The sequence below is a fragment of the Sphaerulina musiva genome (assembly GCF_000320565.1).
Source record: "Sphaerulina musiva SO2202 unplaced genomic scaffold SEPMUscaffold_4, whole genome shotgun sequence".
NCBI classification, from domain to species: domain Eukaryota; kingdom Fungi; phylum Ascomycota; class Dothideomycetes; order Mycosphaerellales; family Mycosphaerellaceae; genus Sphaerulina; species Sphaerulina musiva.
In genome coordinates this window covers 1,916,771-1,942,868 of record NW_016017386.1, presented here as the reverse complement: position 1 = coordinate 1,942,868, position 26,098 = coordinate 1,916,771, and the positions used below count along the sequence as shown (strand labels likewise).

The 26,098-nt window shown below is 51.7% G+C and overlaps 9 protein-coding genes across 9 annotated transcripts; 4 read left to right on the top strand and 5 right to left on the bottom strand.

Moving 5' to 3' along the window:
- The first annotated feature begins 102 nt into the window (after positions 1-102).
- Positions 103-2,523, top strand: SEPMUDRAFT_148963 (dihydroxy-acetone synthase). Its single transcript, XM_016905257.1, has 2 exons — positions 103-366; positions 419-2,523. The coding sequence occupies exons 1-2, from the start codon at positions 167-169 to the stop codon at positions 2,445-2,447; spliced, it is 2,229 nt and encodes a 742-aa protein (XP_016761894.1). The 5' UTR covers positions 103-166; the 3' UTR covers positions 2,448-2,523.
- Positions 2,524-2,936: 413 nt separating this feature from the next.
- Positions 2,937-4,037, top strand: SEPMUDRAFT_65015 (V-type ATPase F subunit; the record flags this gene model as incomplete). The annotated part of the gene is made up of 4 exons (XM_016909699.1): positions 2,937-2,996; positions 3,059-3,094; positions 3,195-3,332; positions 3,452-4,037. 4 exons carry the CDS (start codon positions 2,937-2,939, stop codon positions 3,590-3,592), a joined length of 375 nt encoding a protein of 124 aa, XP_016761893.1. The 3' UTR covers positions 3,593-4,037.
- On the bottom strand, positions 4,027-5,108 carry SEPMUDRAFT_148962 (E1_DerP2_DerF2-domain-containing protein). The gene is made up of 2 exons (XM_016905256.1): positions 4,832-5,108; positions 4,027-4,738 (listed from the first exon to the last, which is right to left on the bottom strand). Exons 1-2 carry the CDS (start codon positions 5,014-5,016, stop codon positions 4,396-4,398), a joined length of 528 nt encoding a protein of 175 aa, XP_016761892.1. The 5' UTR covers positions 5,017-5,108; the 3' UTR covers positions 4,027-4,395.
- A 269-nt stretch (positions 5,109-5,377) lies between these two features.
- SEPMUDRAFT_148961 (coatomer beta subunit) lies at positions 5,378-8,491 on the top strand. Its single transcript, XM_016905255.1, has 2 exons — positions 5,378-5,584; positions 5,644-8,491. Exons 1-2 carry the CDS (start codon positions 5,567-5,569, stop codon positions 8,197-8,199), a joined length of 2,574 nt encoding a protein of 857 aa, XP_016761891.1. The 5' UTR covers positions 5,378-5,566; the 3' UTR covers positions 8,200-8,491.
- A 542-nt stretch (positions 8,492-9,033) lies between these two features.
- SEPMUDRAFT_148960 (LON domain serine protease) lies at positions 9,034-12,987 on the top strand. Its single transcript, XM_016905254.1, has 2 exons — positions 9,034-12,295; positions 12,351-12,987. Exons 1-2 carry the CDS (start codon positions 9,194-9,196, stop codon positions 12,504-12,506), a joined length of 3,258 nt encoding a protein of 1,085 aa, XP_016761890.1. The 5' UTR covers positions 9,034-9,193; the 3' UTR covers positions 12,507-12,987.
- A 120-nt stretch (positions 12,988-13,107) lies between these two features.
- Positions 13,108-17,141, bottom strand: SEPMUDRAFT_65001 (phosphatidylinositolglycan class N; the record flags this gene model as incomplete). Its single annotated transcript, XM_016909698.1, has 5 exons — positions 13,108-13,766; positions 13,860-14,057; positions 14,862-15,115; positions 15,166-15,353; positions 15,408-17,141. 5 exons carry the CDS (start codon positions 17,139-17,141, stop codon positions 13,108-13,110), a joined length of 3,033 nt encoding a protein of 1,010 aa, XP_016761889.1.
- A 679-nt stretch (positions 17,142-17,820) lies between these two features.
- On the bottom strand, positions 17,821-18,549 carry SEPMUDRAFT_30313 (S-adenosyl-L-methionine-dependent methyltransferase; the record flags this gene model as incomplete). The annotated part of the gene is made up of 1 exon (XM_016908463.1): positions 17,821-18,549. A coding segment is annotated over one exon (729 nt), but the record flags the coding sequence as incomplete, so codon positions are not given.
- Positions 18,550-19,383: 834 nt separating this feature from the next.
- SEPMUDRAFT_132993 (uncharacterized protein) lies at positions 19,384-20,719 on the bottom strand (the record flags this gene model as incomplete). Its single annotated transcript, XM_016902529.1, has 2 exons — positions 19,898-20,719; positions 19,384-19,799 (listed from the first exon to the last, which is right to left on the bottom strand). The coding sequence occupies exons 1-2, from the start codon at positions 20,541-20,543 to the stop codon at positions 19,384-19,386; spliced, it is 1,062 nt and encodes a 353-aa protein (XP_016761887.1). The 5' UTR covers positions 20,544-20,719.
- A 2,144-nt stretch (positions 20,720-22,863) lies between these two features.
- On the bottom strand, positions 22,864-25,851 carry SEPMUDRAFT_148959 (uncharacterized protein). Its single transcript, XM_016905253.1, has 4 exons — positions 25,130-25,851; positions 25,046-25,073; positions 24,307-24,995; positions 22,864-24,255 (listed from the first exon to the last, which is right to left on the bottom strand). Exons 1-4 carry the CDS (start codon positions 25,406-25,408, stop codon positions 23,149-23,151), a joined length of 2,103 nt encoding a protein of 700 aa, XP_016761886.1. The 5' UTR covers positions 25,409-25,851; the 3' UTR covers positions 22,864-23,148.
- Positions 25,852-26,098: the final 247 nt, after the last annotated feature.

Genomic DNA, 26,098 nt, shown 5'->3' with positions numbered 1-26,098 from the left:
CTGACCTACGTATTCGCCTTCTTTTTCGTAGGTATATCAGTCCCGTTTCATATGCTCCCCTCACCTTTTTCATTGCTCATTACCTATTGCTTCTATCTTCCACAGCACCTGTTTGAAAACATTGAATTGTAATATACTAGGAATCACGACAACGCGAATACCCACAATGGCACCAGGAGCGATTATCTCCCAGCAGGATGTTGACCATCTGCCCCTTCAACTGGATGGAAAGGGTAGTGGCGCCAGCAAGACCGCTCCAGTAGAGGATATCAAGATGGAGGAGCAAGAGAAGACGAAGAAGGTCCTCAGCACATTCCGATGCCTCATTGCAGATCTTTGCCATCAATTCGGTTGTGGTCATCCTGGGTAAGGACGCCTTCGCATCTATATACACAAATCGCAAGCTAATGGAGCACAGCTCGGCCATGGGCATGGCAGCAATTGGCGTGGCCCTTTGGAAATACGTAATGAAGATCTCTCCTCACAACCCAGACTACTTCAACAGAGATCGTTTCGTGCTCAGCAATGGCCATACTTGTCTGTGGCAATACACATTTCTCCACCTGGTGGGCTTCAAGCAGATGACATGGGAGCAGCTCCTTTCATATCACTCTGTTAGATACGATTCCATCACACCTGGACATCCCGAGATTGAGATCGATGGTGTCGAGGTGACTACTGGACCACTCGGACAAGGCATTTCCAATGCTGTCGGTCTCGCCATGGCTACGAAGCACCTGGGGGCCCAATACAACAAACCGGGATTTGAACTCGTCAACAATATGACGTGGTGCACAATTGGAGATGCTTGCTTGCAGGAGGGCGTTGGAATGGAGTCCATCCAGCTTGCAGGTCACTGGAAGCTCAACAACCTCTGTGTCATCTTTGACAGGAATGAGGTCACCTGCGATGGCACTGTTGATATCTGCCAATCGGACAACATCAACATGAAGATGGAGGCATGTGGATGGCGCGTGCTCGAGGTCGAAGATGGCAACCACGATGTCGAGAGCATTGTCAAGGCGCTTGTGCAGGCGCGTGCAGAGAAGGAGAAGCCTACGTTTATCAACATTCGCACTACCATTGGAGTTGGTAGCCAAGCACAAGGCAAGGCATCCACACACGGTGCCGACTTGGGCGAGGAAGATATCGCCTTTGTCAAGAAGGCTTTCGGAATGGACCCAGCGAAGACTTTCGACGTGTCGGACGAAGTATACGATTACTTCCGTGAGGTCGTGCCGCGAGGCAAGGACCTCGAGAAGCAATGGGCGCAGCTGCGCGAAGCTTATGCGAAGGAGTATCCCGACCTCGCTGCTGAATTTGACAAGCGTGTCAAGGGCGAAATGATTGAAGATTGGACCAAGCTCGTTCCCAAGCTCGAAGACTTTCCTACAGAGGACACCCCATCGCGAAAGTCGGCTGGTCAATGCATCCAGCCAATTGCGTCGAAGATCAACACGCTCATGGTTGGGACAGCAGATCTCACTCCATCGGTCAACATGTCCTGGAAAGACAAGGTGGACTTCCAGCACCCTGATCTACGAACAGTCAGCGGGCCCAATGGCGATTACACTGGCCGGTACATCCACTGGGGTATCCGAGAACACGCCATGGCTTCCGCGTCAAATGGCATGGCAGCCTTCAACAAAGGTACCATTCTGCCCATCACATCCAGTTTCTTCATGTTCTACATCTACGCCGCGCCAGGTCTTCGCATGGGTGCTCTGCAAAGCCTCCAGACAATTCACATTGCCACGCACGACTCCATCGGAACTGGCGAGGATGGTCCTACCCATCAGCCAATCGAGCTCGCAGCACTCTACCGCGCTATGCCAAACTTCTTGTACATTCGTCCTTGCGATGGAGAGGAAGTCGCAGGTGCCACGATCCTGGCCATTGGAGCGAAGAACACACCTTCTATGATCTCAGTTTCGAGGCAAAAGGTCCCACAATACCCAAAGCACTCCTCTCGCGACGGTGTACAGAAGGGTGCCTACGTCTTCATCGAAGAAGAAAACGCAGATGTCACCCTCATCGGTGTCGGCGCGGAAATGCGCTTCGCTGTTGAAGCACGAGAAGAACTCGCCAAGTCTGGCATCAAAGCTCGAGTGGTCTCATTCCCTTGCCAGAGGGTTTTCGAAGCACAATCGAAAGAGTACAGACGATCCGTGCTGGGCTCTGCGCCGAGAGTTGTCATCGAGGCTTACTCGCCTAATGGCTGGGAGCGATATGCTGATGCTGGCTACTCGATGCACTCGTTTGGTCAGTCCCTGACGGGAAATGTGGTGTACAAGCGATTCAACTTTGAGGGACACAAGATTGCGGATAAGGTCAAGGGATTGCTCGAGGAGGTCAAGAAGGATGGCGTGGAAATACTCAGAGGCGATTTCAGGGATTTGAACGACTATGAGCACGATATTCAATTTGCTGCGTATCACAAGAAGTAGGGGGGAAACGGAAATGTTGAACTAGTAGGAAGGATGATTCTTGGTTTTATGTTTGCGATTTAGCGTATGATACGATGAGTGAAAGTTTGCTTGATCACTTCTGTCCTCAATTTTCTGACTCAGGTGCTTCGCTTTTGTTATCACTCGTTTCTGATTTCTGATTTCTGATTTCTGATGCTGTGTTGCGTGATGCTCTCTCTGCCGCTGATCGTGCGCTCAAAAGCGGCTGGCAGTGCGAATCGACGTGAGCAGCGAATCTGGCGGGCGCTTAAAGTACTCCAGAACGAGCAAAAGCTCATTCAGCAGGTAAGGCCCACTGAGAATGAATGGTATTGAGAGGCGTGGAAAGTGAAGGGAAGTCGGAGAGTGAGTGATGAGTGAGTGAGTGAGGTCCAGAGAGTTCGGCCGGCCTTTGCCGAATCGGCTGCAACATCATCATCAGCGCCAGACAGCTACACGTCCTCGAGCATACCTTACACAACAACAACCATGGCTCTCCCCTCATCCGCGTACAAAGACCGACAGTTCCTCGCCGTCATTGGTGATGAGGTACATACATATACCTCTCCAGATGCTCCCATCCACGATCTAACACCCATTTCTTCTTTCAGGACTCCGTAACAGGCATCCTGCTCGCGGGCGTAGGCGTATGTCGCTATCCAACTCTTCCCTTCTGCTTCTTCTTCTTCTTCCTCAGCACTGCAAGCTCTCACAGTACTCTCTGACATCCAATCCGTCTCAACATAGCATGTCACAGACCCACCAGACGCACAAAAAAACTACCTCGTCGTCGATGCCAAAACCCAGGACTCCCACATCGAAGGCGCTTTCGACCAGTTTACGAAGGAGAGAAAGGATATTGCGATTTTGTTGATTAACCAACATGTACGTCTTTCCTCGAACAACACATAGCAAAGAACAATACTCTATCGACGTGAGATGCGTGGAAGAAGAGTGATAGACAGAAAGAGAAAGAGAAAAGCTAATACATCCGCCCCAAACAGATCGCAGATCGGATACGTTCCAAAGTCGACGCATACAACGACGCTTTCCCCTCATTATTAGAGATTCCGAGTAAAGACCACCCTTACGATCCCGAAAAGGACAGTGTGATGAAGAGGGTCAGGAAGTTGTTTGGAGAGTAGAGTTAAGAGTAAGACAAGGCCAAACTTGCGCACGGCACGACACGTACGATGTGCGAAGAAGAAAAATCACAAGAAAAGAAGCTCGATGTGAGGTGTGTGAACACCATGAGAAGATCCCAGCTGCGCATGAAAACAGGAGGAGGAGGAGGAGGAGAAGGTGGTGGTGGTGGTGGTGGTGGTGGTGGTGGTGGTGGTGCAAGGGAGAGAGGGAACGTGAAAGATATATACCCGAGATACCCTCCCGAAAACAAAAGAGATGTGGTTCACAGCTATGCGGACCCTTTTGTGACCTCAGATTCGCGATGTGATTCGTTTCGAGGGACGGAAAAAGAAAGAAATCGGTGATCATACAAACGCTCATTCTCTGTCTCTCTCTGTGTGTGTTTGTGTCTCTGTCTCAAGAATGATGGAAATCGATATCATCTTTCGCGGCAGAAGAACTTGGTTTACATGTAGGTACATGAGTTTGGTGTAGTGCTATGTTCATACATACGTAAATACGTCAAAATACATTAGTGCTCGCTCGCTCTGATTCGCCATGCTAAGGGAAATACTGATACTGGAATATTATATACTCCGACGGGGGAGGCAGAGAGAGAGAGAATGAGAGAGAAGTCGATCCAAATGGATGATGTACCAAAAGACGTGCTGGGCTGGTCAGATGGTGGCGACAACTCAGAATAGTGCTTGAATGACTTGTTTCGCCTTCTTCACACCGCATCTCAATCCATTCGTCGTTGAAACTTCCAGACCTTCGACCCCTCCCTCTAGGTACTACCTCCATCGCTTTATCCAAAGCAAGCCTACAGCCCCTCCTTGAACAATCCAGTACCCACAAGGCCACCTTTTCCAAAGGCTACGGTCGCCTTCAAGCACGTAATGCCATCTCCACCCTTGCTCACCACATTGGCCTCGACACTGTACGTCCCCGGAGGAATCTGGGCTGGGAGATCCACATCCTTGGTCAAAGTGATATCACCCTTCTTCAGAGGACATTCCAGATCCACTTTTGTCACTGTATCGCATAGATCGGCTTCCTGGCGGATGATGGTGATGAGGCCGTACTTGACGGACAAGTGGACTTTGGCGCCATCTTCGACGTCTTCGGCGAGGACTCCGGAGGCGGTGATTGTGAGGGTTGAGCCTCTAGAAGGTGGGTTAGCTTGTATAATCGCTGTAAGGCGGAAGAGTAGATAGGCAGGGAGCTGTCTGGTATCGTCGTCGGAAGCAAAGACTCACGCTTTAGGAGGGTTTGGGCTCAGATCAACTTTCTTGATGGCGAGGATGTCCTCCTTGGGGTCTTTGCAGTGCTCGAGCGGGTTCTCGCCAGGCACCGAGAGGTTGGAGTCGCGCTTGTGGATGGTCGAGCGTGCGGTGGCGGCGGTGGCCAGGAGGGCGGAGGATAGGATGGTGAGGAGCTTCATGGTGGCGCGCGGTCGTCTCTACGTGCTGTGTATACGTGTCGAGACGAGACTATTGTAGTGTGGAAGAAGAGAGAGCGTGAGACTAACGGCTCATGTCGAGCGTGGTATAGGTAGAGGTATAGGTCGGGATGCACACAACGGCGCTAAGAGGACGTCACTGTCCAGCCATGTGATCCTCAGCCACATCTCATCTCATCCCGCTCCCGCATTCGTCTCCACGCAGATTAAGGCATCACTAGTTGGTGCCTGATCGTCTTAGGGGTCCATGGATTTTGGAAGCAACGACAGCTGGTCCATTGAACAGCCATAAGTCAGTACCTACTGCACCACCCATATTCACCCTCCACCTCACCTATACCAATCCTCCCGGTCACTGCAATTGTCCCTTCCTCTGCCGCCACATTGCACAGAGAGGCATATCGCATTCTCGGGCATGGGGAGTCTCTAGAGCGACAGCTGGACTTTCACTGCACTCATATCAGCACCGCCGCTGCGACCCACTCCCCAAAACCCCGATCCATCCCTTGCATACCATTAGACGACTACCACCATGAAGCTCGACGTAAAGGTAAATGCATACTTGCCTGAGCGCAACGAGGTACGATGGATTCGCCTAACATCGTCCAGAGACAGCTGTTTGCGCGCAGTGAGCGTGTCAAGGGCATCGACTTTCACCCCACCGAGCCATGGATCCTCACCACTCTTTACAGTGGCCACGTCTACATCTGGTCGTACGAAACACAATCCATCGTCAAAACATTCGAGCTGGCCGATGTGCCTGTGCGAGCCGGTCGCTTCATCGCTCGCAAGAACTGGATAGTCTGCGGAAGCGATGACTTCCAGCTGCGAGTCTACAACTACAACACTTCCGAGAAGATTACGAGCTTCGAAGCACATCCCGACTACATTCGCGCCATCGTTGTTCACCCCAGCCAGCCTTTCGTTCTGACTGCTAGTGATGACATGACGATCAAGCTTTGGGATTGGGACAAGGGCTGGCAATGTGTGCAAGTCTTCGAGGGGCACAACCACTATGTGATGGGCCTTGCGATCAATCCCAAGGACACAAATACCTTCGCCTCGGCATGTCTCGATCGGACTGTGAAGATTTGGAGTTTGGGCTCAAGAACGGCAAACTATACTCTGGAAGCGCATGAGACGAAAGGAGTGAATCACGTCGACTACTATCCGCAGTCTGACAAGCCATATCTTTTGACGACTTCCGATGATCGGACAGTCAAGATCTGGGACTATACAACAAAGGCGCTAATTGCGACATTGGAAGGCCACACATCGAATGTGTCGTTTGCCTGCTACCACCCGGAGCTGCCGGTCATCATTTCCGGCTCAGAAGATGGCACGGTCAAGATATGGCATGCTAACACATACCGGCTCGAACAGTCGCTCTCATACGGCTTGGAACGCGCATGGTGTGTTTCGTACCAGCGCGGAAAGCAGGGCATTGCCATGGGTTTTGATGATGGTGCAGTCGTAGTGAAGATGGGTCGTGAAGAGCCAGCAGTCTCAATGGATGGATCCGGCAAGATCATTTGGGCACGACATTCGGAAATCCTCACATCTGTCATCAAAGGTGGTGACAAATCTGTCAAGGATGCACAGCCTATATCTTTGCCTTCAAAAGATCTTGGCAGCACTGAAATTTACCCTCAAACATTGCTCCACTCACCAAATGGACGATTCGTGGCTGTCTGTGGAGACGGCGAGTACATCATCTACACAGCACTTGCACTTCGAAATCAAGCCTTTGGGTCAGCACTGGACTTCGCTTGGGCGTCAAAAGACAATGACAAGGACTATGCGATCCGGGAATCACAGTACTCGGTCAAGATCTACCGCAACTTCAAGCCAAAGGGGGGCGACGGCACAGTCAACGTTGGCTACACTGCAGATGGCTTGAGTGGTGGTGTCCTACTTGGTATCAAAGGCCAAGGTGGAATTGGCTTTTTTGACTGGGAAACTGGCAAGCTTGTTCGCCGCATCGAAGTCGAGCCTAAGAACGTCTACTGGTCAGAGTCGGGTGAGCTTGTTGCTCTAGCATGCGAGGACACGTTTTATGTACTCCGCTACTCGAGGGAGCAATATGTGGCTGCTGTGCAGTCTGGCGCCGTGGAAGACGATGGTGTTGAGGATGCCTTTGAAGTGGTTTGCGACATCAACGAGAGCGTACGAACCGGACAGTGGGTGGGTGATTGCTTCGTCTACACCAACAGCACGAATCGCCTCAACTATCTGGTGGGTGACCAGACATACACTGTCTCGCACTTCGACCAGCCATACTACGTTCTGGGTTACCTCACACGCGATGGGCGTGTCTACGTCTGCGACAAGGATGTCAACGTCATTTCATTTGCTCTCTCTGTCAGTGTCATTGAATTCCAGACTCTGGTACTCCGAGGTGAGCTTGAGTCTGCAATGGCAATGCTGGAAGAGGGTGAGATTCCCGAAGAGCAGAAGACGAAGATTGCACGGTTCCTCGAGGGCCAGAACTACAACGAAGAAGCTCTTCAGGTGTCCACAGACAACGAGCATCGATTTGAGCTCGCACTCGGACTTGGAGAGCTAGATATCGCGCTTGACCTCGCCAGACAGGCTGACGTCGAGCACAAATGGAAGACCGTCGGCGATGCGGCACTGGCCCGGTTCAACATTGCTCTCGCCGAGGAGTGCTTTCGTAGCGCCAAGGACCTGAGCTCTCTCCTCCTTCTTTACACATCATCGGCCAGCGAGGATGGTCTGCGGTGGGTGGCAAGCAAGGCGCAAGAAGTCGGGCAACACAACGTCGCCTTTACATGCCTATGGAGTGTTGGAGATGTCGACGCATGTCTCGACCTTCTCATCAAGACCGATCGACTTGCGGAAGCCGTTCAGACTGCACACACATACAAGCCTTCGCGGCTGTTGGAGATTGTAGGGCTGTGGAAGGCGTCATTGGAGAAGATTGGAAAGGGAAAAGTGGCGCGACTGATTGGCTCCCCTGACCAAGATCCGGATATGTTCCCCAACTTTGAAGAGTCTTTGCGACTAGAGCAAGAAGGTGGCGGACACGCCGATCTGATAGACGTGAACGGCGGCGAAGAGGAGACCCAAGCCACTGCCGAGGCGGATCAGGAAGAGGTGGAGGCCGAGCAAGAGGTGGAGCCCGAAGCCGAAGCCGAAGAATAGAGCAAAACAAGTAGTGATATGATAGCGAAAATTCTTGATCCCATTCCTGGGGTTCATATGTGCAAGATTCAAGGACAGCTTGTAGCGTCGCGACGTAATGAACATTATCTACAGGTATAATTTGTCCTCGAATTTCGAAACCTCGGGATCAGATATGAACAGAGTGCAATCGATATTACCCTTCATGATCCCTTGCAAACACCCCCAACGAGCACTGTGTTGTACCCGCAGCATGTCAATAGTCTAAGGTAGGCATCAGTCTTCACTTGCCGTCAAGGCATGTTGGTTGATTGGTTCTCGCTCGTCCAACGGCAACGAGGAGATTCCTTCGTTCAAGAAGCAACACATATCACGTTCGCGTGTCCATTGTAAAGAGTGCATCGTCTTCCGCGAAACTGGATCTAGTTGACTTTTCGGGGCGCTTGTGAATTCGTTTGATCTTTGGACTTGGGGTTGTCTTGGGGGTGGGCAGTCTTGCTGCGCCGCTTCTTACAAACTGCCTGCAGCAGTAGTGATAATGGTGGTGGTAGCAGTGGTCAAGAGAGCATGGTTTGACGCGAGGTGAAAGAGAAGCGAGAAGTATGAGGTAGGTGGTGAAGAGACATACAGACAGAATAAATGTATGACCGAAGTTGATGCGGCTCTGGATTGAGTCAAGGTCAAGGTGGCGACGACATCGGCGACGGTGACGCGATTTCTCCGGCCGCCTGGAGAGTCGAAGGCGAATAGACGTACTCCATGCAGTTAGGCCGATGCTTCATAATCATGCATACATGTACATGCTTGTCTCTTGTCTACCGACTGAGCACTCCGCCATCTGCTCTGGTACTGTACGCTTCTCCTTCTACTACTCCTTCTTCTTCTTCTTCTCCTTCTCCTTGTACCATATAACACCCCATCGCAGCGCCAGCCCATATCAATCGTAGCCTGCACCTCTCCAGCCTTCTGCCACCGCCACCAGAGCCGCAGAGCTATCTTCACCAGGTACTATAGCATGGTCTACGGCCGAGGGCAGGCATGGCGAGCTGCCTGGCGACAATCGCAACACCGAGCCTATACCACTGCACGCGCACCATGTAGGGCATGTCTGGCGCAACTGTCAGTGCGGCCATCAGCACTGTCAGCGCAACGGAGCATACCATCTTTCGCACCACGAGCGTTGCTAGCAGCGTCACGCGACTTTTCAACAACGCCCGGCCGGCGGAAAGAGAAGCCTCCTCCTGCAGATGATGATGCCAAGGACGATGCGAAGGTGGATGTCAGCGAAGCGGATGAGCACGAAGCAAAGAGCAAGTCGGAGCCGACGCCTTCGCCTATACCGGTGGACGGCAAAGCTGCAGGCGCAGGTGCTGGCGGCAGTGGCGAGTCGGGATCAGGCAATGGTGATGGAGGCGGCAGCAAGAAGCGAAAGGGCCCTAGCAGAGAGCTCACCAAAACGGTGGCGCCAGAGGTGTATCCTCAAGTGCTGGCCATTCCCATCGCTCAACTGCCACTGTTTCCGGGATTCTACAAAGCTGTCACGATACGAGACCCCAATGTCGTTGCAGCGGTTCAGGAGCTGCTGAAGCGTGGACAGAGCTACGTCGGAGCTTTCTTGTTGAAGGACCAGGAGAGCAGCCAGGATGTGATCAATGATGCGAGCGAAGTGTATGATGTGGGCACTTTTTGCCAGATCACAGGTGCATTTCCCGCCGGCCATGGCGACGAGAAGTCTCTGCAGGCTGTGCTGTATCCGCATCGAAGGATCAAGTTGAGCGAGCTGATTAAGCCCAATCGAGGCCCACCAGCTGCACCGGAAGCTGAGAAGGTTGCACAGGCCACGCTGGAGGAAGTCTCTCAGAGCGAGCAAGGCGAACAGCCCGAGACGGACGAGAAGCAAGGCGGCGTAGTTGCAAGCTTCGAAGAGTCTTCAGCCGAGAAGAAGGAAGAAGAAAAGGCTCTCTTCCAACCGACGGATTTCCTGCGATCGTGGCCTGTGAGCCTAGTCAAGGTCGACAATCTGGCGGATGAGCCATTCGACAAACGATCGCCCACTGTCCGAGCCTTGATCTCCGAGATCGTCAACACTTGCAAGGAGATCAGCCACGTGAATGCTCTATTCCGGGACCAAGTCTCTGCCTTCGCCATGTCGCAGTCCGCCACCAATATCTCCGAAGAGCCTGCAAGACTGGCAGATTTCGCTGCCACAGTCTCACGAGGCGAGATGGAAGAGACGCAGGCAGTTCTGGAGGCATTGAACATCGAGCAGCGTCTCAGCAAAGCACTCGAACTCATCAAGAAGGAGCAAATGAATGCGAAATTGAGCAGCAAGATCTCCAAGGATGTGGAGAGTAAGATACAGAAGCGTCAACGAGAATACTGGCTCATGGAACAGATGAAGGGCATCCGACGAGAACTCGGGCTCGAGAGCGATGGCAAGGACAAGCTGGTGGAGAAGTTCAAAGAGAAGGCCAATAAGCTGGCGATGCCAGAGCCGGTCAAGAAGGTCTTCGACGAAGAACTAGCCAAGCTTGCACATCTGGAGCCTGCCGCGAGCGAGTTCAACGTGACGAGAAACTATCTGGACTGGCTGACACAGATTCCCTGGGGTCAGCGCAGCGCCGAGAACTTTGGCATTCAGCACGCACGGGATGTGCTGGACGAAGATCACCACGGACTTAAAGATGTCAAGGATCGCATCCTCGAGTTTATCGCGGTCGGCAAGCTGCGAGGCACTGTTGAGGGCAAGATCTTGTGCATGGTAGGACCACCGGGTGTCGGGAAGACGAGTATCGGGAAATCTATCGCTCGTGCGCTGAATAGACAGTATTACCGTTTCAGTGTCGGCGGGTTGACAGATGTTGCTGAGATCAAAGGACACCGAAGGACATACGTTGGTGCTCTGCCTGGTCGAATCATTCAAGCACTCAAAAAGTGTCAGACTGAGAACCCTCTGATACTCATAGATGAAGTGGACAAGATCGGCCGTGGGCACCAAGGCGATCCGTCTAGTGCACTGCTTGAACTACTGGACCCAGAACAAAACAATTCGTTCTTGGACCACTACATGGACGTGCCTGTGGATCTGTCCAAGGTGCTATTTGTCTGCACAGCCAACATGCTCGACACCATTCCTCGACCGTTGCTGGACAGAATGGAGATCATTGAGCTTTCTGGCTACGTCTCGGACGAGAAGATGGCTATTGCAGAGCGATACCTCGCACCACAAGCAAAAGAGCTTAGTGGCCTGAAAGAAGTCGATGTCAATTTGGATAAGGAGGCTCTATTAGAGCTGATTAACAAGTACTGCCGCGAGTCTGGTGTGCGTAATTTGAAGAAGCAGATTGAGAAGGTCTATCGCAAGTCCGCATTGAAGATCATCCAGGATCTTGGCGAAGAAGTGTTCACGGAAGAGGCGGCACTTACAGACGAAGGCAAGGCTGCTGCAGAGGAGTCTAAGAAGGACGAAAGTGACCCCAAGGATACTCCGGAAAATATCGCAAAAGAAACCACAGAGAAACCTCGTGTGGCACTGAAGGTTCCGGACTCTGTTCATGTCACGATTGGCAAGGACAATCTCAAGGACTACGTTGGTCCGCCCGTCTTCACATCTGATCGCCTGTACGACACCACCCCGCCAGGTGTAGCAATGGGTCTCGCCTGGACACAAATGGGAGGAGCAGCGCTCTACGTAGAATCTATCATCGAGAACGCTCTCACCTACAACTCCCGACCAGGTCTGGAACGGACAGGCAATCTGAAGGCAGTCATGAAGGAGTCTACACAAATTGCATACTCCTTCGCGAAGGGTCTCATGGCCAAGCAGTTCCCAGACAACAAGTTCTTTGAGAAGGCGCGGATACATTTGCATTGTCCCGAAGGTGCTGTACAAAAGGATGGCCCTTCAGCTGGCATAACAATGGCGACATCTCTGCTCTCACTGGCACTGGACAAACCACTGGACCCCACAATTGCGATGACCGGAGAGCTAACAGTAACCGGCAAAGTCCTTCGCATCGGAGGGCTTCGAGAGAAGACTGTTGCAGCAAGGCGAGCAGGCTCGAGAATGATCCTCTTTCCACGCGATAACTTGAGTGATTGGCTCGAGCTCCCTGAGGTAAGTTCAATTTTCTCTGCATGTGAAAAGGATCGCATCACTGACATGTTACCAGAATATCAAAGAAGGCATCGAAGGCAAGCCCGTGGACTGGTATTCTGATGTCTACAAGCTCGTATTCTCCGACGTCGACCCCGAAGCAGCAAACCAGCTCTGGAAGAAAGAACTGGCAAAACCACCCAAGGAAGAAAGGGACAACGATGATGATTAGGAATCTCATCTCGATAACCCTTGCCGAAAAATGCATTATTGCTACAGAATCTCGAATGCCCATTCGTCTTCTTTCGCTTCTTCCTCTGTGCATCTCGCAAGTACGGCATGAAGAAAAAAAGAAACATTGCCTCGCCGTGCTGCTTACGGTGGACGCGGCGGTGGATGGATGGATGTATGTATATATGAACCTCCACCGCAACCGTCACGCTGGACGCTATTACGGCCGATCGATCGTGCGTGCGGAGGTTGTTACTCCGCTCTTGTATATACAGTGCTCTGAAGTCGGGTTGGGTCGGATATGGTCGCACTGGCCCTCACGCGCAGGGACAATAGAGGGAGTCACGGAGGGATGAAAGCTGGATGCTTTTAGATACCTAGGTACCTTATCTCGCAGTCAACAGCGTAGCTCTAGAGATCAAGACAGCAAATATGGATTTGTACAAAGAGATATAATTTTTCATGGCATGATTATTATTTTCAGGTATGCTATATTATGTACACTCTGGTTTTTTTCTGCTGGCACGTGTGGATCCAACCAAGCACAGCATAGTCAAGTCAAGTCCAATTGATGCGGCGCCACGACGGACCCAAACGCCATGCTACGTGCTTTGACCTAGCAGCTTCCCGTTGCGAGGAGGCGTTCCGTTTGCACTCCTCTCCTTTGCGCCCTCTGCTTGTTGTGGCGGTGATACATCATCATCTCTGAACTCCACTCCCATGACGAAAACCTCACTCAATGCCTCTAGCCCCGCAACAAACACACAAAGCACACTCGCAATGACAAACATACTGATACTCTCTCCAATCTCTAACCAACTCCCCTCGTCCCTCACTTCCCAGAAGAATCTCAGCGTCAAGTAATCTCCAATGGCCATGACGACTGCGAAGAGACTGCCGCCTCGCAGTCTTAGTCTCTTGGTCAAGATTCCAAGGTTTGCAGAAACCAGAGCAAAAGGCGCTAGCAATTTGAGGAGGAGTAAAGCGCCCTGTGAGAAAGGGTCGAAGACTGGGAGTAGTCTGTAGACGGCATCGAGGGAGAAAGAACTGATTGATGCGATGTTTCCTGTCGAATAAAAGGCGGATTGGAGTAGGAAAAGGAAGAAGAGACAGATTCGAGCATCTGACAGAGTCAAACTTCTGTAGTCTCCAGTCTTGATTGCGAGCTCTCGTTGTTGTGCTGCGTCGGCAGCAGGTGCCAAAGGCGTAGTGACATCGAGTGTCTTGTCTAGCTCATTGGTGATGGAGGCGTGACCGTTAGCTGTGGCGTTCTTGGTGTTGCCCAGTGAACTAGAAGCGCCTTTGGTAGTTGCCTGATCGAGTGATGTCGAGGTGATAGTACTTCCGTAGCCACCGGCTCGTTGGTGAATTCTGTGTTCAAGTCGCACCCAGCTGACAAGCGTGACTGCAATGGCGAAGTAGAAGAGCCCTTCGTAAGAGATGGTGAGGATGATGAAGAGTGGCCCGAATGCGAGGAAGATGACCGCAAGTCGATGGAGGTAGTGGTTCCGGGGACAGATCGCATGTGCGAAGGGTAGGACGAGAGACGTGACTGAATCGACGATGTTAGCAAGTGTTTTTAGACGAAATCTGCGCGCAAGCACAACTTTGCCAGGGCTCTCTGCAATGGATGCGGGTCGCCGGACTAGAGATAGCGTGTGGACCCAAAAGTCCTCGTCTATCGAGGTGAAGTGTCTCACACGTGGGAGGCGCTGTCCTAGCTGGTTCTGTGGTATGCCATCTTGTTGAGAGAGACCTAATGAGTCGTTTGCCCAGAGAGCTCTGGGAGGTATAGCCAGAGGTGGCACGTATATACTGTTTGTCCACATCCAGGTCACAGTCATCTTGGTCCAAGCTGAGGTCCTCTGCGCTCTTGCGCCCTTCTCGCATGCTGATTCAATGGTGCCGTCCAGCCCCGCGGCCATGATTTCGTCTTGCAGATGAACCATTAAAATCTTTCGGCGAGGCGATGCATATACATAGTCATACCAGAAGCCTGGATCTGTTGTAGCCAGGCACCATCTTCGAGGGCCAAACAGAAGCTTGTATGGTAAGTGGATGAATATCTCGAACAAGAATGCTGCGATGAGTCCCAGAGGTAAATAGAAGACCAGGAAAGCGGCCAACCCAATTCGAGCGAATGGCTTGTGCGCCTTGAATGACTTCCAAGGGTGTTCCACTATGCAGAGGACTTCTTCCAAGCTCTCGGTATCCTTTGCATACACGCCCATGGCCAACTGGTCACCTGGTAGTCGATAGTAATGATGCAGTTATGCAATTTGCATGCGTCACGCTGATCGTCCAGTGCTCCGGCCCTGTTCCTGGATAGTGATAGCGAGGAAATATGACCACTTACCAAGTGTTATCCATCCGAGAACCTGCGTCCCAAGTGGCAGTCCCGTCTTTGCTTGCAGAGAAGCGACGCTCGATCTAGTAACAAGCATGGCAAGTCCAATCAACCCTACCTGCGATCCGAGAATCGCGCGAGATACAACGTCTCCGTCTGCCGCTTGCAGTCCCTCTATCGATGTGGCGCTCTGCCTCAGCAACGTCTTCTCAAAAGCGAGGTACAGGACGCCAACAAGAAGGATCAGAAAGCCTCCAAACAGGCTGGGAGGTAGTCAGCGAAAGCACGGTTCTCTGGCATTTGAGCTACGTACATGAGGTTAGAGTTTTCAACCTTGATAGCGGGAAGGAGAGTGAAAATGCTCATGGATGCACAGGCAAGTGCCCAGGTCGTGCATAGAAGCCAATTAGACGTGACGAAATTTGTGCCATAGAACAAGGGCCATGCCGTGGCCGCCAAGTAAAGAATTGTGTAAATCTGTCGATGATAGTAGCTTTGTACCTACAGGGAGTCAGTGGGAAGGCATCGTGGCAGTGTCAGCTCAGCTCAGCTCACCATGATTTCAAGTAACGCCAGGTAGGCTGCGACATTGACAGCCAGTTGAATTGTATCACTTTTGGAGAAGTGAGCAAATAACTGATTTTTGCCTTCAATCAGCGCTCGTCGTCGTGCAAAGACTTCTTCCCAAAACATGACTGGGAAGAGAGCGTAAGCGTAGTATGTGATTGGCGAGTCCTGGAATATTAGCAGACTATAGAGACCGACCAGGATCGAAGCAAAAGTGATCATCAGGCCGGGAGTTCTCTGCACATCGATTTTGCCGTCGAGCATGTGAACATCGACAGCTGTGGTCAAGGCGAAGGCGATCCAGCCAAGATACCCTGCAGTGACCAGAGTTCGGAGGAATAGCCATGCATAGGTTTGCAGATAGCGCAGACCTGCCAATCCGAGCTTGATCAGCTCGTCAGATTGCTTGATGGCAGTCCGATAGTCACGCTTGCGGATGAGCTGCTCGATCGACGCAAGCCGATTCTCCACGCTATGCTCAGCATCCGCAAAGCCGGAGTAAGGCTTGTAGCGGAGGACCGTGGCCATCTTTTCACGCTCCTTCACGTGGTACATTTCCAGTATCTCTTTCGCGTTGGTTAATATTGCTTTCGCCTTCTGTTCGTCGGTTGCGTCCAGGAATGAGAGCGGCAGCTCTCCGACAGAGTTCACTGGGAATTCGAGACCGGCAAGATATGCCATCAGCGCAGCCACGTCTGCCTGTGCAACGTCGTGTCGCCGCACGTGGTCTAGTCGCCAGTCGCTCGAGAAACCATCTTCGTGGCCGGGAGCTTTGCCACGGCGAACTGTCTGCGGCTTGGCCACACCGCTTCCCCATGCGATCAGTGGTGTCCTCGTATTGTCGGGATGACCATCTCCATGACTACCCCAATCACTCATGCCATGATCTGCCGTAAAGATAAAGGCTGTCTGGTCATCATCGTAGAAGTTGTTGATGATTTCCGTGATCTCCTGCACACCCCGGTCAACGATCTGGATGTTTCGAAGATACTCCTTCGAATAGGGTCTGTATGCATGGCCTGTCGTGTCCAGACCTAGTAAGTGTAGGAAGAAGACCAACTTGTCCTGCCGCAGCTTGGCATTCAGCTCTTGGTCCGTCTCTGCATCCTTGAACAGCTGCTTGACGCGATCAAAAACCCAGTAATCCAGCTCCGTGGCATCCTTACTGAAGTCTTCAAATTCATGGCCATATGTCGCATCTTCCACCCTCCCTGGCACAGCTCCAGTCGAGAACATGGGCAAGATGTCTGGACTGCCCCAGCTCCAAGTATGCCTACTCCTGTTGAAGACACTATCGAAGTTGACTGGGTTCAGCTTCCATCCCGTCGTCACAGCTGCCACATCTTCGTACAAGCCAGCAATGAGTGCAACATGGCCTGGTCTCGACTCGGTGGGAACGCGGGTGTGCGAGACACCAAAGGTGCCATGTTCGAGGACTCGGGAGCGCAGGAAAGGTGCCAATGGGACGACGGCATGTTGCGAGGAAGTGTCGTTGACAGAAGCTGAAGGATCTGGGAAGAATTGAAAGGCCTTGTCAGCGCGCAGGCCGTCGCCAACATAGAGCACCAACCGCTTGGCGGGAGCATTCGGCGCATCGACGCCATAAGCTCGCATTCCACGCACAATGGGCGAGACGAAGTAAATGTCAAAGATGGAGTAGATGTAGACGACGTGGAACACCACCGCGATCCCGAGGAATCCGATGCGCCCGAGTCGGGCCATCTTGGGATAGCAGCTTCGGCGTGTAGCTTGCAGAGGGGGAGTCGATGATGAACAGTGTAGTCAGGTCCTGGTTGAGAAGACGTCGGGTCCCTTTAAAGATTAAACATAATAATTGACGAAGCAGCGCGCGCTAAGGCTAGGTAAATCTAGCGCTCCATCAAGGTTTCGCGACCGACAGGGATTGTTATACAGAAAAGTCGGTCGCTCTTTCCATCTCCATCTTCATCTCTCCATCTCCATCTGTACTCTCCACTCCCTTTCCACTCTCCGAGGAAAAGTCTGATCCCTCTCTCTCTTCCTCTCTCCTCCGTTGCTTTGGTCAAGACTGGCATCTCGTCTCACGCCTCAGGCCTCTTCACGTTACGAAAGTTCGTGCAGTCATGGCTTTTGCAGCATCACGCGACGTGACGCGACACGACGCGTCTCCCAACACGCGTTGCAAATGCACTCTAGCCTGTAGGGACCTTGATGGTGACCTCGACAATTCCATTACAATTTCATGACAATTGACTGCATTCGAAGAACCTTCTACCGGCTACATGTAGGAGATACCTCAATGGAACATCCATTCTCACCCGGCCAGGCATGGAAAGCACCTTCCGTCGCTCCCGAGTCCCGCCGCTCCGCTCCGCCCCGCACCGCCCCGCACTCACAAGACAGCTTCAATAAAACTTGACACTCCCGGCACTTTCTTGTAACCCATATACCTCAACCCAGCACCCTCCAAAAGCGACCGCCACTGCGCTTCGCTCCTCTCCAAGGCAGCAAAGTTGCACATCATGTTGATATCGAGAGCTGCAGTCTTGACGTCCCAATCACTCGCTCGCTCCGGCACCACTCGATCAAACAGCAAAAGTGTGCTGTACCCAGCCTTCATGGCCTCCCGAATACGCACCAGAATCTCATGCGCTTTACTCTCAGCCCAGTCATGGATGACCGCATGCATGTAGTACACCTTGGCACCGTGCACGGGATTCGCCTCAAAGAAGTTGTGCGCCATGAGCTCTACTTGAGCAGGCAATTGCGATCGACTCGCAGCGAGAGCATCTACCACCTCTACTCTCTCTTGCAACACAAGTCGCGCACTCGTGTGGCTCCCTGCGACTGCAGTCGCAAAGTTGGTGATGTCTTTGCCATTTCCGCCACCAACATCGACTAGCAGCACTGATTCTTCATCCCACCCCTCCAATACTCGTTCTGGTGGGTAGAGCTCCGTCCAGGGCAAGGAGTCCTTCCTGATGGCAGACAAAAACGCGTTAAACTTCTGATGATGTTCAGGTCGGGTACGATACCAACTCCATCGATCTCCTTCATACTCTGGGACACCTTCCGTCCACTTCCAAGGTGGATGATCCGCATCTTCAGGATTCTGATAGTTGTGACATCGGAAGTACTCCGGCATTCGACGATGTTGTGGAAGACTAGCCTGATAATACACATCCAAACCCGTGATGATACCATCTGGATCTTTCAAGGCCTGGCTAAATTCCGTGTCGATATAAGTGTTTGCTGCATCTGGGCTTTCTGCGATGACATGTTCTTTGACAAGAACTCGAAGCAGACGGCTTAGGAGATCCGAAGAGGCGTGTACTTGCTCTGCAAGGTCTGAAGCCGATTGTGGCGTGGAGCTGAGATGGGAGAAGAGGTTCAGATCTTGAGCGGTTCTGAAACTGGTGAGGAAGGCAGGTTGGACCCATGCGAGATCGTACATTCGCTCCGAGGGTCGTTCGAGCCGGCGGACGAGAGCCCGGGCTTCCTCGAGGGCAGTGAGTCGATCGGCTTCATCTGGAAATGAGGACTTATCCAGGCTGCGGAGTGTGGCCATGGCTTGGTCTCTTTGCTGCGAATGTGAGTCTTTCGACATGCTTGTTTGTGGACTTCTCCCTCTCACACAGACTCACAGTGAGCCCAGCCGTTGGTTTGATTTTAAAATCAGATAGTGTGAAGTCCGTGGTTGGTAGCAGGGATGTTCCGTTATCGGACACAGGCCCGTGGTTGTGACATGCATAGCTGCATATCATTAACTTACATCGTTCTAGCTTGAACAAGCTCGACAGTTGACACGTTGAAGAATGCTATTATTGGCTTCTCCTTTGGGAAAAATTACGCATTGCTTTCTAGAAAAGGTATGAACATGTATCCCTTGTTGAAAACCTAGTCTTCATCATCAATCACTCATCAGATGACTAGATACCTTATTAATCCCAACCTTCTCCCCTCCTCTCCGCAGCAGCAGCAGCATCTAATCATCCTGCCCCGACGGAACCCCATTATCCCACACCGCCAACGTATACGCATAAGCCTGCGAAACATCATAATAATTCCCCTCGCCATCAAACTGACCCAAATTCGTCGCATAACTACTATTCCACGTCTGCGAATACAGCGTACAATACGTTCCCAAAGGATTGTTATTCTTGCTCACAACATACGCCACAAAGAAGTTGACGGGGTCATAGGTCCCGTTGGCAGGTGTGGCGGATTGCCAGTAGGTGTTGTGAGAGGTGCTGGCGGAGGCGCATTGCGAGGGGTCGAAGGGTCCCGAGAAGATTTGGCTGCCGATATAGCTCGTGCCGTCGGGGACGAAGATGGCTGCTGGGAGGGCGACGGGGCCGGTGAAGGCGTCGCAGCTGGGTGGAGGGGAGTTTTTGACGTAGCCTGATAAGGAATGGGATGTGTTTAGTGAAAGCCAAAAGAAAGAAAAAAAAGAGAGAGAGATCTATGCGTTTAGGGGAAGAGAGGACGTCCACACTCACCATTGGAACCAGCAATCACGATCTGGAAATCTTCCTGGAATTGTCCACTGTTGGTGGCAGTGTCTGCTGAAATCGGCAGACCGTACAACGCGCACTTGGCCACAGCAGTGCTATTAGGATTCGAGCAGCCATCACCCGGCTCGACGACAGGATCACGTTCGATGTACGTGTTGAAAGCAGTGCAGGTGGCCGTCGCGTCACATTGCTGGCGGCAGGCAATAGTGTCGTACCCATTGAGGGTATAAAAGCCAAGATAGCCGCTTTGCTGGGTAGCAGCATTCAAGTTCTGAAACACGAGCTCGTAGCCCTGTGGCACGTAGGAGTCGACTGCGAGGTTGCTATACTGGGGATTGTTGACGAAATCTTCGGCGTCGTCGGGATAGGTATTGGGGATTCCTTGGCCGAGTGGACGAGCATCGCACGCATCTCGTGCCGTGAGGGTACGCTTCTTCGATGCGGCTGAAGCATCTACTGTGACTGTGCTGGGTGTATAGGTAGGGATCTCGAAGGCGACAGAGGCAGCATTGGGGGCACCGAGTCGAGTGGGAGGCGGCAAGGCATCAACTGCAGCAAACTCAATATTCTGTGGTGCAGGCAGAGCAGCTGTGAGGCCGACTATCCCGGCCACGAGGAGGGTTTGCAGCATCCTGGGGAGAAGTGAAGTGTTGAGAGGAACGTGGGGAGAAGGTTGGACTGGTCGATGGGGATGATCAACAAAACGTGGTGATCGGCAGGGGGACAGTCTTGCTCTTTGTATACCACGTCCTTTTGGTGGCTTTGGCGGGCTTGCTGCTGCTGCTGCTGCTGCTGCACATGGCTGATAAAAACGTGACAATACACTGATGAGAGCTCCTCTGTCCATATCCGCGTATCATTGCCCCATCTTCGATGCCGACGTCGATGGCGTTCACGAAGCCGAAGCCATCGGTATTGTCCGGGCTGGGCTGGGCTGGGCTTGGGGAGGGAGGCAAGCGTACATGAGCGGCGAGCTGCCGTATGTATGGCTGGATGGCTGGCTGGCTGGCTGGCTGTTGATGAGTGCCGAGTCAATCCTGCAGAAAAAGTATACCTACCTTACCTTACCTTTACACTTCTTTCGTCCCAAATTCATGCCTAGTAACCTCTTCAGGTAAGGCACTAAGGTTATGCACATGCCACATGCACATGACCGGTCATGCGTGGAATCTCTCTGCATACTTTACCTACAATCGACACTTTGTGTAGTGAAAGATCGGGTATAATAACCACAACAATAACAACCACAACCACAACAACAGCAACAACAACACCAATAAATCCCCGATCGCGATCCCACCGCCATGCATGGCGTCAACAGGAGATACATGTATATATTGACAGTGATATAAGTTCTTTCGTCATCAATCAATCAATCAAAGCATAACCAAGTCCACAAACGCTGCAGAAGAAGCTTTCTTTTTTTTTTTGTAATATCGCATTCGCAGCCGCTTTTCCATGTGACAGACAACAACGTGGTCGAAGCGTGGCTTGCACGCGAGAGTAGATCCCGCGGGACATCCATCGAATTTGGCATTTGTAGACCAATTTCTTTCTTCTTTTCATGTAGTTCCACCTCCCGAAAAAAAAAGAATGGGAATAGGTATGTGGCTTTTTTTCGGCAAGCTGCAAAACTGCATTAGTATCTGCCCGGGGCGTAGTTTTAGTGAAGTATAAGGTAAGGTCCAAGGGGAGGCAGACCGTAGAGAAGAAAATGTGCCGCGGAGAGGGGAGGGGAGGGGAGGGGAGGTTGTTGTTTTTACAATGTATTTTCTGGGTTTGACTTTTTTTTTTTTTTACTTAGTAGTCAATAGTTAGTTGAAATATTTACCTAGCGGTCGAGCCTGGGCTTGTTCTAGAAAACTTCTTGGGATCGATCTTGTTTAGTATAAGAAATTGCTTTTACTGGAAACTCGTGTTTGTAACTTTTTTTCTTCGTTTTTTTTTTTTATCTTTTCCTTACTCACGTACGTACCTAACCTAGTGATTTGTATTTGCAAATCTGCAGAAACTACAAGTTACCAATTACTATAGTATTGAAAAAAAGAGTATTCTGTATCTTATACTACTACTAGATCGTGATGATACCTTTTACCTTTCAGCGGTGAAGGCTATACTACTGCAATACTTACCTTACTACATCTAGCCCTCAATTACCGAATTCAGCAGCTAAAGCCGTACATCTGCATGCAACCTACAAAGCTTCACGACGCCCTTTTTCCCAGAATGCTATGCCCTCTCCTCTACCCTCTACACCGCGCCGCACACCGATTGTTAGGTAGGTAGGTAGATATACCTCGGCGCAACAATTTCAGTTGGGTAGGTAAGGTAGTTTCTAGTCAAAACGACTTCTTCGAGACATTTTGCGTACGCTCTGGTTTTTTTTTCTTCTCCAATTGTAAATAAAACAGTAGAGTGTTGACTTTTTTTTTTTTGGAGAAAATCTGTTCTTAATCGAGATGCTTGTGCTGCAAAAAGCATGTTGGTATTAGAGTAGGTATCGATCGGAATAATAATACGATCGTCAGGTAGGTAGGTAGGGAGTTTTCGAGCAGGCAACTCTGCAGAGTCGGAAACTTTGAGTCAAGTTCTTCTTCTCAAGCTTGTAGGAGGTAGGAGGTAGGTAGTGATGTGATTTGCAAACAGGAAGACTTGATTGAGATCTTGTTGATCTGGTGATAGCTTATGCGGGCTGGGGAAAATCGAGTCGAGCACACTTCAACGCTATCGAGGAAAAAGTAGTCAAGTGATGGATAAGTAAAAAGGTAGGGATACAGGTAATGATCAGTTACTGCATACAGCATATGCCGTGCGCTTTCGCCGAGATGGATGTTAATGTACCGCACTGCACTACATCGTGACGAACGATTGGGGCCGATGCTCCAGTGGGCACTTGTTCGAGTCAAAAAATTGTCCGCACATGGCAAGGTTTCCGTATGAGTTTCTGATACAGACTTTTCTCTAGTTTACTTTCTCCTTTGTCCAGCGTCTTTTCGATGACGCGGAAGCGGATGCAACACTCCGCTGATGTTCGGGACTGCTAACCTGCCTTTTCGCGTGAGGCACTTAAGCATATAAGACGTCGCTTCTACTCCTCCATCCCATGTGGTCCCGGCCGCGGCATCGTCAACTCTCGTGCTCCGAGACGGGAGCCATACTCGGCTCGCTCAAAGCTTACTTGCATTAGGTACAAGCGATTATTATATCCTTTTTCTCATGTCCTCCTCTTGTACCTTTTACGTCTGGCTGGGACTGGTCTCTTGGACTTGAGGGCTGACGGCGCTTCCCACAGACTCTGAACCGACGCTTTTCGCGTCATCCGAAAATCCATGTTCGTCGAGGTTCATCGTCCGAAAGATTCCGCTCATATTGCTGATTCCTGCAGCAGCAGCGTCTGTCGGCCTCGTTGCGCGGTACTCTACAAACTCGCGAACGATGCGGATGGTCGTGGGATACCCTGCGTCGTTGGGTAGCCACCAGCGGGTCACGTCCTCGGACCACGTCTCGCTCATCCGCTTGCGCAAGTTCTCCGGGTAGATGTAACCCAGCTGCTCAATACGGGCAAATTTCCTCTGACTCCACCTCGTATACTGTTCTTCTCGTGGCAGGAACAAACTCATGATACCTAAACTGGCTTGACACCCCAAGATAGCCGTCGGTCCACCTTGCCCACTGTGCTGGATGGCATCAAACATCTTACACTTCTTCATCGCAATTTGCGTGAGTTCGGGAGAAGGGGCTTGTCCCAACGCCATGCCCAGCTGAAACTTGAACATCAGATCCATAGCCCAGTGGTCCAAGAGAACGAAGTTCATGGTCGCATACTCTCCCGCGTAGAGAAATTCCTGATCCGTGAAGCCAAAGAGATCTTGCTCGCCTGGAGGCAGCGCATCTGGGAACGACGTGACGAAGCACTCTGGGCTCGTGAAGGCATTCCCGATGGTATGGCCAAATTCAGCAAACTCTTTTGACAATGTCTCCACTCCTGCCGCGAAGGCTTCATCACTAATCGTACCCTGCGCCTTTCCAGCGAAGAGGACCGTCACGTCTGTTGCGAGGAGTCGCGACGTCGCAAAGTAGGATTCGAATCGAGCGCCCAGATTCTTCGGCTTATCTTGCGTCTGCCGTTTGTAGAATGCAGCAGAAGCTGCAAACCATTCGCGGCCAAGTGTCGTCTTATCGCCTGACATGATGCCGGCGAAGAGGTCAAAGCGTATGTACCAGGTGATGATCTTACGTCGTGTCTCGTCCTGCAGGATAGTTTGAGGTGTGAAGAGATCCGTTAAGATCTGGTACGCTGCTCGTTGGTGACCGAGTAGATTGATCCAGTCGCCTAGGAACTCCTGGCATGAACATTAGTACAGAGCAAGCATCGTGGGCCCAAAAGGACTTGCCTCTATCGTAGCGAGCTGCAGGATCGTGAGAAGAGTTGCGACACTGTGTAGTTGCTTTTTCAAAGACTGCTGCAGAAACGCAATAGACTTGTTGTAATAGGACAGAAATCCAGATATGTCACTACTGCCGCGTGCTACAGCGTGGTGATAGGCCGCAAACGCTACGATGGCGTAGAGAAGAGCTGCGCTCCCGTCATTCATGGCGATTTCGAGATAAGTAGTCTTCAGAAAGTCACCGCCGTCGTACTTGAAGGCATAGTGGTGGTGCGACATGTGCTGCTGGTGGAATGTGAGGTAATACCTCACGTCTTTGGGCAGCGTCTTCCAACGCGGGTTTTGAGCGATACTAGACAAGACGGACTGCTGTGACCTGGTTCGCACTGGCTGCGGGCGTTTATGTCGCATGCTCGATCCCGTGGAAGGGGAGGTACTCTGGGGCACTCGTCCGTCGAAGTCTTCCGTCGTTAGCTTCTGCTCAGTCCCAGCTGACATGGGACCATCGTCGTCCCACCCTTCCTCGTTCACACCAGGGAGGACCGATAGTCCGTCGTGCTCGTCAGTTTCCAGGTCACTACCAGACGGACTCGAGCCTGTAGGCGAAGATCCCTTGCGCCTGCTGCTCTTGCTCTTCGCTGTGCTCGGGGCCGCATCGCCTGGGTAGGTACAGTCTCGTTTGCCTTTACGGCACCCTGAGCTGCTCGTTAGCTTGGACTCATCGCTCGTCTGCGGAGATACATACTTTCACAGGTAGGATGACCTTCATCGCACTTTGGCACATCTCGTCAGCACGGGAGATCTCATCACCACAAGTGTCATGACTCACCTTCACTCTCCGTTGTCGACAAGTGTAGCAACCGCTCCTTGTCCGTCGATGCTTCACGTGTTCGGCTCCAGGAGGTTGCCGCCGTCGTGATCGTTGTGTTCCCTGTGTAGGAGGCACCGCTCCATTGGAAGTGTCGAAATCCGAATATGAGCCCATACTCTCCATGGACATGGTCTGAATATTATGTAGTCTTGGCGCTTGTTCGTAACTTTCTGTTGGCATATGGGAAGCATAGCCGTGGGCATAGTAGCTGAGATGGTGTGGGTATTGGCCGTCCATTGTCGATGTCGTACCTCTCCCTTTTCTGTCGCTGTCGGTCTCTCTCCCTGTCTCTCTCACACACACATACACGCACACGCACACGCTCTCTCTCTCCCCCACTCTCTCAGAGAAATAACGCCAGTTCGAATCAACCAAGACTGGCGGAGACTGAGCCTGCAGCCTGTGGGTCGAGGGACCAGACCAGAGTTGAGTGGTAGTGCGAGGATGTGTATGTAAAGTCAACGGAGCACCGCGGTATGCTTATTGCGCCCAGAACATGCAGGATTCTCGATGGATGTGTGAAGCCCCGGCAGAGGCGCCAGCCGTTCCGTATGATCAAGTGTCAGCAGGCGGTAGCGGAAGCCTTTGTGAACCACAACGTGGTGATAACGTGGTGATCTACAACAGCCCAACAACCTCGTTCTGTGTTACCTTGGGTCTGAGCATAAAATTCATTGCAGTTGGTGAAGCACAAGACGATATAGACATAGAGCAAGGCACAGATAGTGTGCCCGCCGACTCATATGAACAGGCCTGGATCAACATGTCGCAGACGGCATCCGCCGAGTCCAATATTCGCCCCTTTGGAAGAGTAGTAGATCCACCAGTTCGTTCGTGTGCAATTAAGGAAGCTTGCTTGATACAAGGGGACAGGCGGGGCGGTACTCAATCGGAGCTTCTTCCTTTTCGAATGGCATGGCGAATGAT

Coding starts and splice junctions, on each gene's coding strand:
- SEPMUDRAFT_148959 (XM_016905253.1), bottom strand. CDS start 25,408: ATGGACGGCCAATACCCACACCATCTCAGCTACTATGCCCACGGCTAT. Junction 24,996..25,045: donor AGGTCATCCTACCTGTGAAA/GTATGTATCTCC, acceptor CGAGCAGCTCAG/GGTGCCGTAAAGGCAAACGA. Junction 24,256..24,306: donor TGCAGCTCGCTACGATAGAG/GCAAGTCCTTTT, acceptor TGTTCATGCCAG/GAGTTCCTAGGCGACTGGAT.
- SEPMUDRAFT_148960 (XM_016905254.1), top strand. CDS start 9,194: ATGGTCTACGGCCGAGGGCAGGCATGGCGAGCTGCCTGGCGACAATCG. Junction 12,296..12,350: donor ATTGGCTCGAGCTCCCTGAG/GTAAGTTCAATT, acceptor ACATGTTACCAG/AATATCAAAGAAGGCATCGA.
- SEPMUDRAFT_148962 (XM_016905256.1), bottom strand. CDS start 5,016: ATGAAGCTCCTCACCATCCTATCCTCCGCCCTCCTGGCCACCGCCGCC. Junction 4,739..4,831: donor AGCCCAAACCCTCCTAAAGC/GTGAGTCTTTGC, acceptor CCCACCTTCTAG/AGGCTCAACCCTCACAATCA.
- SEPMUDRAFT_148963 (XM_016905257.1), top strand. CDS start 167: ATGGCACCAGGAGCGATTATCTCCCAGCAGGATGTTGACCATCTGCCC. Junction 367..418: donor TTCGGTTGTGGTCATCCTGG/GTAAGGACGCCT, acceptor AATGGAGCACAG/CTCGGCCATGGGCATGGCAG.